The 13,236-nt window shown below is 42.6% G+C and overlaps 1 protein-coding gene across 1 annotated transcript in view; it reads left to right on the top strand.

Moving 5' to 3' along the window:
* LOC142955479 (calcium-dependent secretion activator 1-like) overlaps window positions 1–13,236 on the top strand; it is a 228,111-nt gene that overhangs the window by 78,968 nt on the left and 135,907 nt on the right. The window contains exon 2 of the mRNA XM_076097001.1: window positions 9,258–9,371. Within this exon, the coding sequence (XP_075953116.1) occupies window positions 9,258–9,371 (114 nt within the window). The remainder of the gene's footprint in view (window positions 1–9,257; window positions 9,372–13,236) is intronic.

Below are 13,236 nucleotides of genomic sequence, written 5' to 3'. Positions count from 1 at the left end.
ATTAATTTGAATAGCTTGTATGCATGATTATCATGCAATTAACAGACAATGTTGATATTGGCATTGGTATCAGCTGACAAGGTGTGTTTATAAATGGCAGTGTCACGGCCTCCCTACTCACTGTACCTTGCACATGTTTAAAATAAAAACATGAATATATGAACCTGTGTATTATTTGAATAGCTTAGTATTGAATGCACAATAAAGAGGTATGTTTATACACAGTACTAGGCCCATTTAGTATAAAACACAATTGTATACAATATATGTAGTCGGGGGTCCCTGCTCCATCTCTATCAGTTTGGGGGTCCTTGGCCTGAAAAACGTTGAAGACCCCTGCCATAGAGGAACAGACAGCTGTCACTGCTTTTGTAAACAAAAAGGAGCGTGTTTGAGTCATCAGCATTTAAGAAAACTAAATCATTAATGATTATTAATAATAACAGGGCACCACCCTGTGAACAGGGACCAATAACCAAACTATAAACTAAGTCTCATAATTAGTGTTCACTCACAATGTCAACAGTCTGAGTACTATGACACATTCAGAGTGAAAGTGAAGGTTTAAGTTCGAGCACAGACCACATATCAGATATTATCACAATACACGTGCACAAAGTAATCACAGACAGCTGCTCTTTAAAATATAACAGAGTTTATTACGTTCTAATACTAATGATCTAGTCAACTAATATCTAAACTAACAACTATACATTCATGAGCACGCTATCTAAAATCAACAGACTATGGTAAAGGGGGGGTCGTGTGTGTCTGCATGTTGTGTGTGTGTGTGTAGGGGGGGAAGGGGCGAGACAACAGCTCAGACAACGTATGACGTAATTTGAAACGTGGCGACGTCTCGCGAGACCACAAGATAACGCGAGGCTCTATAATGGCGGTAGACAATAGCGACCTCGTTACCTACACGTGTCTGAAGCCGTTAGCGCACCCCGTAGCTCCATTAGCTTAAAGCTATGTGTGTGTGTGGGTTCGTAAAAGAAGAGAGAAAGCAAACAAAACGAAAAGGTCCTCCAAAAACATATTAAGATCCGCCGCGGTGGAGTACGGAAGATTGTTCTCTCAGCTACAGGAATAAAACCGGCGACTCTTTGATTGCACAGCCGCAGTTCTGACTTCTGAACTGATGAGAAACAACTTCCACCTCCACGAGCGGTGAACCATCTCAACACGAATTGCGGCAGTATTGAAATACACAGCATTAACGATCTCAGCGATTATTGAGCATACACCACGGTATAAAAATGACAGTAACCTAGCAACACAAAACAAGATAATAAACACAATAACTAACTCTGCCCAGACTCTCTTTGCCTCACTATGAGTTGAAATCGTAGTGATCAATGCTTCTGAGTCTTTGGCTGACTCAGCTTGCTCCGTGCAGCGCTGTGATACAGAGTTACTTCCTTCGGCTCAGTAAGGGAACTCACGTCCTTACGGCTGGAACAACGGCGGCTTGGGTGGAGGGGAGAAATGCGCTTGTCTCTCTCTGAAGAAGTCCGTTTCTTCACTTCTGCAGGAAACTGGTTCGCTTCCTCGTCCAGGATGCAAACAAAACTAAACAAACAAACAGTCCAGTAGATTCGTCCAGCGAATATAAAACTGTTAGACTTTGGATTTTCTGGTAAAACTCTGCAACGCTGCGTGTGCTATCTTTGCACCGACTCGACGTCAGCGGGATGAGCATAGAGGAGGGGGAGCAAGACTGTTTTATAGAAACAGGGGCTGAACCACAGGGGTCCTGGGGAGTCTGTGGCTCTCTGCCAATTAGATCGCAGTGTTGCATTGCGTGACGAGTTCACACCTTGATGTGAACTTCTTTCTGGGGGGTTTGAATCAGTGTTGCCAACTTGGCGACTTTCCAAACCCTCATGGCGACTTTTTTTGTCAAAAGCTACTAGCGACAAATCTAGCTACTTTTTCTGGTGTTGTTGGACTTTTCTGGTGTTTTGACTCTGACGTGAAAGCACGTACCGTTCGGCACGCGGGAGCTGCCGTGAGCTCCTCCGCCGCCCCAAAGCACTCAAAGGTGATTAGTCTCACAGTAGCCCCTCGCGCAGCAGTCCCAGCTGCAGAAAGAGGAGACCCACACTCTCCGTGTCCAGACTGCAAATGAATCGCGCATGCGCAAAGCCGCCGCTGTTCCCGCCTCTCTCCTACAGCGCTCATTACAATTATGCAAATTAGGCGATGACGTCATTTAGCGACTTCTAGCGACTTTTTGGACAGCCAATAGCTACTTTCCTTACTGAGGAGTTAGCAACACTGCTTATCAAACTCAAATCCAGGTTGTCCTGCAAAAATGGAAGGCCCAATCTCTTTGTTTCAGAGCACATGGCGAGGCCACATGGTCAGGTCCCAACACGGCCATGAGCCATGAGCTGTGTGTCATGGCCAGTGGTGCCGCCTGTAACTGCTGACTGTTGTTGAGCGGCTGTCAAACTACCTAACTGACTTACAGATGTTTTCTGTAGCGATGTTCCAAACAACTAACTTGTTCTACTAGTCCACCAGTTTAAAAGTAGGACATCACTCAGTAAACAGTCAAAATTGCGCATTCTTTACATTACTATAAGGTTAAACACTGTAAGTATCATTTTAAATCATTATCACAGTTTTCAATAACTGAATCACACTTTAAATGCTGCTAAAATCAGTATGTAAGATTTGGTAAAAGACCCGTGGGGGCTGTGGTCTTAGAAAAGTCATCACTAATACCAAAGTATAAGCGTGCAAGTAGGATTCAATCCGCTAGCTGCTGTTAGTCTGCTTCATTCATTCATAGTAAGCATACCTGCTAACGTTCTAGCAAGCGAGTGAGCTAGTTTCATCGTGCTGCTGCCAATCCAGTCGCCCAGGAGAGAACCAGACTGACTGCTGAACCAAGCCGCTACTTTGGAAAGAGGAGGTGGTGGCAAAGCGGGGGCCTCGGGCCCCTAGTTTTTAGAACCCTGCTATTCCCCGGTACCTTTCACCACACCCATTGTTTGCCGACTGTGAGGAATCTCACAGTTTAAAAACCTCTTCTCTGGAACAAACTGTTAGTTACTAACAATGAACTCAACAAGAAGCACGTGCACTTGCAGGCTTACGAAGTAAATACTGGTTTGCAACTTCCAATAGTTTTTCCAACAGCTCTCTCGTTTCTATACTACAAATAAAGCACAAATGACTTATCACTTAGCATCCTGTGAAAGCCCTGCGGTCTCCATAGACATGCTCTTACAAACCGCATGTGATTAGACATCGATAGCTGAACAGCATCTGGTGTTAACCACAGCATGTGTGAACGATGCCTGTGAGCCAAGCATGTGCACAGCTTCAATTCATCTTGCAAGAGAAAACCTTGTTGCCTTGTCCGAACGTAAACCTCAGATACTCACTTCCCTCGTGTGTCGAGGCAGATCTATCTATCGAGCACAGAGCCACAAGTTCTTTCTGAAAGAGTTTACAGTTCTGTTGAGCATTAGACCTATTCTATCCCTGGACCCTTGGTTTGGATTTGGTCCGAGCAGATTTGGAGCTGTCACGTTATCCTGTTAGTCTGAGCACAGCATACGTTTGTAATGCTCCCAATGGATTGTATAAATATATATATATATTCAATATATTATGACAGGAAGATCCATGACAGTGAAACCCACAGTTGCATGGTATTCAATAGAGATGATTTATTTCATGAATTAAAATGGAAGTAAAATTAAGTGATGCTTGTTGTTGTTCATTCATTCATTCATTCGTGGGATGAACAGGTGCATGTCTGTGGAGATAAGGTATCAAGCAGCACACTGGCAGTGGGAGCGTAAATCACCATCCAACAATATGAGATGCTGAGATCACAAAGTCTGCCATGATACGATTGTCGATACAATTTAATTCAGCGGCTTGTGATGGATATGAGACAATATCAACACAATCAGTTACTTTGATATCAGCTCACTAAAAGCAACTAATATGATTTAACCATTTTATTACTGGGCTCTGTAGAAAAAAGGTGGATGGTGTTGGGACCTGACTATATGGCTTCGACATGTGCTGTCGAACAAAGAGAGTCAGGCCTTCGCTTTTGTAAGCAAAGGTTTCATCCTGATTGTAGTTTGAGCACCAAACCCCCCAGCTCTGAAGAAATTCACATTAGGGTGTGAGTTTCCTCCCCCCAAAAACTATGTGTTCCTGAAGTTACCTGAAAGCAGCGCTGCAATCTAATTGGCCGAGGGCCAAGACACCCCAGGACCCCTGTGGTTCAGCCACTGTTCTACAAAACTACCTGCAACCCCCACCTCAATGCTTTTTCCCTTCGACCTCCGTCGAGCTAGGGAGCACACCAACGTTGTTTCCCTTTTCAACCAAATCCTAGGTCTAACAGTTTATACTCGCTGGCCGAATTCACCAAACTGTCTATTTTATCTTTGTTCGTATCCACGAAGCGAACCCCTTTTTATTCCTGCAGAAGTGAAGAAGCAAGACTTCTTCAGAGAGAGAGAGAGAGAGAGAGAACTTCCACTCTCCACCAAGCGCCTCGTCTGCTCCGGACATAAGGATGCGAAAATCCCTTATCCAGACGACAGCGATTCTCTCCTACCGAGAGAACACCTCCCGCGGCCCGCAGCCGCGCTGCCTGGGCCCAACGAAGCTCAGAAGAACCCTCCTCAATCACCACGATTGCATCGTACCGTAAGGCGAAATAGATTCTGGGCAGAGTTAGAGGGTTCATTTGTGTTTATTTTATCTTGTTTGTGTGCTTAAGGTACTGTTCATTGTTATAACGTGGTGTATGCTTAATAATCGCCGACACTAACGGTCGCTGAGATCGTTGGGGTTGTGGAGAAGCTAGTGTATTTCATGCTACCGTGATCTGTGTTGAGCTAGCCGCCTCGTGAGGTCGAAGTTGCTTCTCATCAGTTCAGGAGGTCAAAACCGCCGGCTGAGACAAAGAGTCGCGGTTCTTGCTCCCCTGGCTGAGAGAGCAATCTTCCGTACTCCCGCGCGGCGCGAAGAATCTTAATCTCTTGTTTTATTTAATTTAATTTTGTTCCTTTCCCTTCTCTTTTACTAATCCACACACACATATAGCTTTGAGCTAATGTAGCTATGTGCTAAACGGCTACCGGCACTAGACGCCGGGTCTCCTGTTGGCTATCCGCCATTTTTGAGTCTCACGCATGAGAGACGTCACCACGTCCCATCTATGTCATACGTCGCTGAGCTGTTCCCTCGCTCCTCCCCCTTACGCACACACACACACACACTCCCCCCTCCTCTTTTCAATCGTCTGTTGATTTTAGATAGCGTGCTCATGAATGTATAGTTGTTGTTAGTTTAGATATTAGTTGACTAGATCATTAGTATTAGAACGTAATAAACTCTGTTATATTTTAAAGAGCAGCTGTCTGTGATTACTTTGTGCATGTGTATTATGGTAATAGCTGTATATGTGGTCTGTGCTCGAACTTAAACCTTCACTTTCACTCTGAATGTGTAACAGTACTCAGACTGTTGACATTGTGAGTGAATACTAATTATGAGACTTAGTTTTATCGTTTGGTTATTGGTCCCTGTTCGCAGGGTGGTGCCCCGTTATTATTAATAATCATTAATAATTGTTACTGACATTAATAATTCTATTGATGTCAAGAATTTAGTTTCTTGGATGCTGATAACCCAAACACGCTCCTTTACGTTCCCAACATATTGGTGCCCCCTTTTTGAGGCTATGTTATTCCCAACAATGGTCACACAGTGACCATCCACACCTTAACTTCTAACAATTTACACGTTTCAGAGACTGTCCTTCCCAGGAACATTTAAAATGACCTATGTCGTCATCGTCCTGACACTCCACCTTTAAGAGTCTTGTGAATAATGAGGGTGGTCTTTCAAAACTAAAGGTGTGTGAGTTGTGTGCTGTAATACTCTGTTGGGCGGAGTTTAGGATGGTGGAGTGTACAAAGCATGAGGACTGATCTGAGACATTAAAAACCATGTGGACACTGTAAACTGGATTAGAGATGTACTGGACTTGGTGGTAATTGGAGGTATTTCCCTGTAGAAGTGATTTTAGGCAGACCTTTTGCTGGTATCATGTTTAAATAATAAGGCTTAAATTAAAGGTGAGAATTCTTAAGGGTGCCTGGTACTCTGATACTAGTCTATGTCAACTAAAGCCATGTCACAGAATATCTGCAAATGAATGAAGCTGCTAGGCCAGGGGTATTCAATCAAGTTCAACGAGGTCCAGTTAGACAGAATTTTCAATAATAAACATCACAATAATGTCAACAACTGGCTGTCAAATCAAATAAAGTTCAATTGAATAATATCTCAACAATATTTCAAATTGAACTGGATGGATTATAAATAATACATACTCTAATAATAAATCAATGCTCTTTTCTCCTTTTAAGTAAAATAAGTGCTGCATTTAAGAATAAATGACAGAAAGCTTTTGAAAAATGTGCATCTTAAAATAAAGTACTACATTTTAGAGAAATTAATTTCACTGAATTGTCCTGCAGCTTTATATTCAGTTCATTCAGGATGAAGTGATGTCAACCAAGAAAACATATAATATAATATCATTTTGTAATAAGAGTGTGTTCATGGACTTTCTCTGTGTTATTAAACCACTTGTTTCAGCTCTATCCTCTCTGGTAACATCATTGTTGGACAGTGAAGTCATGAGTTAGGATTCTGATCATATTGGGCTCTTAGATCATTTATTATCTGTGACTTCATTGTGGATGTGAGTGGGTAGGTTTGCTCAAAAGATTAGTGCTTTGTCTCTTTAGTGGCACTTCACATTGCTGCTTTTAATAATCCTCATGGTCTCTGAATATATGAGACATTCAGGTTTTAAACTCTCCGTAGGAAGAATGAACCGATAACAGTCTGTTCATTGTTGGTTAAAGACTCTGCTCTCTCTGGTCTCTCTCTGGTCTCTCGTCTCTCTCTGGTCTCTCTGCTCTCTCTGGTCTCTCTCTGGTCTCTCTGGTCTCTCTGGTCTCTCTCTGGTCTCTCTCTGGTCTCTCTCTGGTCTCTCTCTGGTCTCTCTGGTCTCTCTCTGGTCTCTCTCTGGTCTCTCTGGTCTCTCTGGTCTCTCTCTGGTCTCTCTCTGCTCTCTCTGGTCTCTCTCTGGTCTCTCACTGGTCTCTCTGGTCTCTCTGCTCTCTCTGCTCTCTCTGGTCTCTCTCTGGTCTCTCTCTGGTCTCTCTGCTCTCTCTCTGCTCTCTCTCTGGTCTCTCTCTGGTCTCTCTCTGGTCTCTCTCTGGTCTCTCTCTGGTCTCTCTCTGGTCTCTCTGGTCTCTCTCTGGTCTCTCTCTGGTCTCTCTCTGGTCTCTCTCTGGTCTCTCTCTGGTCTCTCTGGTCTCTCTCTGGTCTCTCTCTGCTCTCTCTCTGGTCTCTCTCTGCTCTCTCTCTGGTCTCTCTCTGGTCTCTCTCTGGTGTCTCTTCTCTCTCTGGTCTCTCTCTGGTCTCTCTGCTCTCTCTGGTCTCTCTCTGGTCTCTCTGCTCTCTCTCTGGTCTCTCTGCTCTCTCTAGTCTCTCTGCTCTCTCTCTGGTCTCTCTGCTCTCTCTAGTCTCTCTGCTCTCTCTGGTCTCTCTCTGGTCTCTCTCTGGTCTCTCTGGTCTCTCTCTGGTCTCTCTCTGCTCTCTCTCTGCTCTCTCTCTGCTCTCTCTGGTCTCTCTCTGGTCTCTCTGCTCTCTCTCTGGTCTCTCTGCTCTCTCTAGTCTCTCTGCTCTCTCTCTGGTCTCTCTGCTCTCTCTAGTCTCTCTGCTCTCTCTGGTCTCTCTCTGGTCTCTCTCTGGTCTCTCTGCTCTCTCTGCTCTCTCTCTGCTCTCTCTCTGCTCTCTCTCTGGTCTCTCTGCTCTCTCTCTGGTCTCTCTGGTCTCTCTCTGCTCTCTCTGGTCTCTCTGCTCTCTCTGGTCTCTCTGGTCTCTCTCTGGTCTCTGGTCTCTCTCTGCTCTCTCTCTGGTCTCTCTGGTCTCTCTGCTCTCTCTCTGGTCTCTCTCTGGTCTCTCTCTGGTCTCTCTGGTCTCTCTCTGCTCTCTCTGGTCTCTCTCTGGTCTCCGACTGTTGGGTCTCTCTGTCGTGTGTGTGTAAACCTCACTCGAGTTGAGGGCGATACTTATCAGAATACACATATTTGATTGGCTGAGCAGCATCACGTGATGTGATTTACAACGCATGTAACTGGTCGGTGTGTCTCCTGGACTGCGGAACGAGTCATAAAGGATAGAAAAACTGTGCCAGTTAAAAGAGAAGCGCTCCGTTAAAATGTAATAATTCTCAATTATCTATCAGTTGTAGGTCCAGGGTCCACAGACACCGGCGTCTGGGTCCGGATCCGGACCGCGGTCCGCCTATCAGTGACCCCTTCACTAGAGTTTTAAAGATATGTTACTCCTTTCAGTTCTTCAACCAAGTGAGACAACACACTGATCCACAACCGATATATTATGGATACACATCTGCACACAGCTGGCTCCACTGTAGTTAATCTGAACTGTGACCTTTGACCCCCATTATGGAAGCTGTAATCTCATACTGCTTCCCCTGCTGCAGTGGCCATGGTAACAGTTACCAGGGCTGCGGACGGAGACTGGCCAATGGATGTGGAGTCTGCAAGCAGGGAGGGAGGCTCTTATTGGTAATCTCATTTTAGTGCTAATGTCTTTGTTGAAGGAGGATTGAGTTCTACCTATGATAAGGTTCACTGGGTAACTTCCATCATAGCACGTCAGAGCCTGCACATGTTGAATATAACTGTGTCGATGGGGAGATGTAGATGGTAACTGGGAACTACCTGTAGAAGAGCACTGGAATATAGACACATAGTCAGACAACCTCTTTGGACACTGGAGTTCCAAAACAGAAACTTCAAAATAAGAGCTCACAGCACAGCACAGTTGGGTTTAGTTAAATGTGATAGTACTTTTGGTTAAGAGGTGTGCTATGAGCCTTAGCAAACTGTTTCATGTCCTGTTGGATGAACAAGGAGGCACTTTGAATGCTCAGGTGATTGGACATGAAAAGGGTTTAAAGATCAATATTTAAGATGTCTAAAGTCAAGAAATAAAGTAAAAACTTAAGAAACTTAAGAAATTAAACTAAATCCATTCTAAATGAACACCACCGTAATAGCTTTTCAGTCCCTTGTTCAGGTAATATAATATGCAGAGTACACTGAGTTTTTAAGTTTCATATCTTATATCCTCTTTGGCTGCTGTTATGTCTCCATCAGATCAGTAAGCAGCATCTGCAGACGGTCAAAGAGCGTTTCCAGGCGTTCCTCAACGGAGAGACCCAGATCGTTGCTGATGAGGCCTTCATCAATGCTGTCCAGAGCTACTACGAGGTGAGTCTGTGTTATCTGTTGCATGGATGTTTCACTCTGTCACCAGTATACTTACAAAACGGATATCTAATTTAGTCTTTTTTTAACCCTGCTATGAATCCTTTTCATTGAATTCATATATATTCACATATGTATTATATACAGCTGCTGTGCTTGGTAAGACATTAACGCCGGCCTTTTGTGGCTGTATGTGACCTCTGACATCCCTGTAGAGGAAACAAAGACACTCTCTCTTTAGAATCAGTTAAATACTTGATACTTGAACATCATTTGTAAAACAATAAATGTCATCTCAGATGTCTAAACTACATTTTGCAAGCTGTTTAGTTCCCCTTGCTAGCTGTTTGAAATGAATCTGTCCAAGCAGGAACACTAATAATGTGAAGAAAGTATCCTCAGCGGAGATAACTTAGCTCTGATAAATGATGCAGAGCGTGCACTGAGCTCATCCAGGCAGTCTTAGTAATATGCTCCCAAAGCAGGATTCAGTGGGCTGGATTCACCAAGAATACAAGAGGGAAATAAAACGAGCCAGCATCTTCTCTACACCTCACATTTCTTTACAGTTTCGGTGGAACTGTTCATTTACAACTTTAGATTTGACATATAACCGGCGCTACTCACAGCAAGTACAATGAGCTTCAGATCTTTGACATTGCGACACGTTGTTACTCATCACATGGCGCTTGGTCAGGACCGCTTGGCATCACTTTTGAATGCCCTGGGCAACCCTTTAGCGTCATCATGCACATGCAGGGTTTCTGATAGATTTCAACAAGTGAGTAACATCGCGTTTTTTAAGAAGCTACGTACATGACGTGAGCGGAGTACGTTACAAACGTGACGTAAATTAAGTGTGTTATGTTGGTACATTACATGACATAATAGCATGGCAAAAAGAATATAATTCAAATGTAATTTGTGTTTTTAAATAACTTAAAACATTACTTTTTTTCAATGTCTACTTTAAAATAGACTAAGACTATAAAATGTAAACTTTTGTCCAGGTATTGTGTCGGTTTATAAGGTAAACCTAGCTCAGACGCAGTCCCACACAGGTTCACCATTCTGATGTTGCCTCCTCTTCACACTTCGTAAATCCATTATAGCGCACGTCTCTATTCTCTATTCCCTATTCCCATTCAGTGGTGAAAGAGCAAAATCAGCACAAGCACAAATATCTCCTTTATTAATCGACCCCTTCAGAGATTTGCCTATCAAAATATTTTCTTCATAAGTTTCTTCAAGGCTTCTACTCGTACTGACTGTGTTCTTCTACCACTGAATGGCAATAGGACCTGTGCGTCTCAATAGCCCTCCATCTCTTAAGTCTGTTAATAGCAATAGTGGTGTGCTGTAAGGGATTTACTAAGTGTAAAGAGGAAGCAGCTTTAGAAGAGAACCTGTGTGGGTTAATAAGTGACAAACTACGAGTGAATTAGTTATGAACAAGACCTCCTATTAGGATGGGGAACATATGTTACTTAAGAGTAGACCATATGTATTACTGTAAGTGTTCATTCTTGTGCTACTGCCACCTTATGAGGCCCATACTTCATCATTTTGTGATCCTAATTTATGTACAACTTATTTATTTAATATAATGAAGCAGTAATTAGGAGGTTAGAGAGAACTCTTCAACACCTAGTAGAATATAGTCATGCTGCATAAGGCATTGATAAGTGCCTTATAACGACTAATAAAGAGCCAATATGCTTCTTACATGCAACTTTTTAATGGTGAATATGTGTACCTTAATATAAAGAGTTACCATGTAAAATGTTACACTATTAATACAGCTCTTTAAAACCAAACCTTTGGCGAGTAGATTCACACATGCAAAACAAGCCTGTTGTGAATTCGCCACACATGCTCAGACTTCAGATTTCCTTCAGAGCGCAGTTCACAAATCAGTCATTATAACATTAGTGCGTAATCACTATCTGTGTTTTCTAAAAGCTGGTCCAGGAACAGATGTTTGAAAGGGGAACGTTTGGAGATTTTAGGGCTGTTGGGTGCTAGAGCAAAAACAAGGCAGTGCATCTGTTGGGCTGGTGGCGCCGACACATTGACTGGGACTTCCTTATCAGTGAATTTGGCAGCACAAGCAAGCCAAATGAGAACAGCGTGATATTTAACAGATGAAGCTGGTGACACAGGTTATCCAATTCAATTAAAACCAAAAGCTCTCAGCCCGGCTTTAGCTTCAGGCTCAAACGGACACAGGCAGACAGAGAGCGGAAGGGAGAAGAGACAGAAATAGAAAGATAGAGTTCTGTCACCTGTTGTCAGGCACCCATCAATTACAAGCTACAGCCTTCCAAGTATGTTTGTGATTGAAGCCTTTCCTTCATACTCTTAATTGGTTGAAAAACAACGTTAAGAAGTTAAGAACAGAGGTTAATGTACAGGATGGCTATTAGGAGGGTACGTTGTTGTTTTTTAAACTTTTTATTTATTTATTTTTTTTCAGTTGCTGCTGCACTGAACAAAAAACGCGACAAAACATCGTCAATGACAAAAAACAAACAAACAAATAGACAAAAAAAAAGGAAATAAAATAAAAGGGTGTCACCATTCACTCTTTACAAACATTGTTCTATTCTTTTCAGGTCACCTGAGAACACTAATCATCTTTTCCTTTGTAAACAGTCCATTTTCTCCAGCGTTGATCGTGGATCCCTACTTTGATCCTTAGAAAAAGAGTCAATTTTTCCATAGAATATATTTCCTCCACAATGTCCAGCCACTGTCCTGGGCTTGGAGGGTCACTTTTCAACCAGCTCATTGTGATGGCCTTTTTACAAGCTCAAGATTTTAAAGAGGTAGAAGTCCTTTTTTTGAATTATGTCGCCAGGTATCATTCCCAGGTACACAATCCGGGGGTCCCTAGGAATCTTGTAGCCTAGAATCTCTTCCAGAGTCTGAATAACTCTGTCCCAGAATGCTTTTTTTTTTTTTTTTGGAATATTTTATTTTTCCAAGTATTTTAAGAATGCAAGAGAGCATACAGAACACAGTACATTAAACATTACAAAAAGTTACATAAAAAAACAAACAAACAAAAAACACAAATAGGAAATAAAATTAAGTAAATAAATAAAGCAAATAAGTAATTCCCCCCACCCAAACAAAACAAGAAAACAACAAAAAAGGTTGGTGCATAAAGTGACACAGCACAAAGAGACTGCAATGACACAGTGTATATTGTAAATCAGAGCTCTAAATAGTTAGTCCTGTGGTACTGTTAGTGTTGTACCCATGTACTCCAGATAAGGCTGCCAGATTTTCAAAAATAAATGATATCTCTTTCTGAGACTATATGTAATCTTTTCAAGAGGAATACAACTGTTCATTTCCACAGACCATTTGTCGATGAGAGTGGGGGAATCAGACTTCCATGTCATTGCGATACATTTCCTGGCCACATAAAGCAAGTTCTGCAAGTTTAATTTGGAGCTTCGTTAAACACCTCTTGAGAGTTGTGAAGTTTCCCAGTAAACATAGCTCAGGATCTAATGGAAAGGTATCTCCTGTGATCTTAGTTATTGTATTACAAAAGTCATACCAAAAGGACCTCACCTTTGTGTAAAGCCAGGTACAGTGTAGGAAGGAGCCGACCTCTATACCACATCTGAAACACATTTCTGACAATTCAGGTTTGGATTTATGTAGCTTCTGTGGGGTGAGGTACAGCTGATGAAGAAAGTTATAATGAACAAGTCTGTACCGGGCATTAACCGTTGCTGATAAACTGTTCAGGCACAAATCTGACCAGAGTTCTTCATCAATTGTTATATTCAAGTCTGATTCCCATCTCATCCTGGATCTGTGTAGTCCTGGTTTTGGGCCCTCATTCAGCAAC

This window comes from Anarhichas minor, unplaced genomic scaffold (assembly GCF_050575085.1).
Source record: "Anarhichas minor isolate MPS153535 unplaced genomic scaffold, ASM5057508v1 ptg000023l, whole genome shotgun sequence".
NCBI classification, from domain to species: Eukaryota; Metazoa; Chordata; class Actinopteri; order Perciformes; family Anarhichadidae; genus Anarhichas; species Anarhichas minor.
Note: the sequence above shows the minus strand (reverse complement) of the source record. Positions and strands in the feature narration are given on the sequence as shown.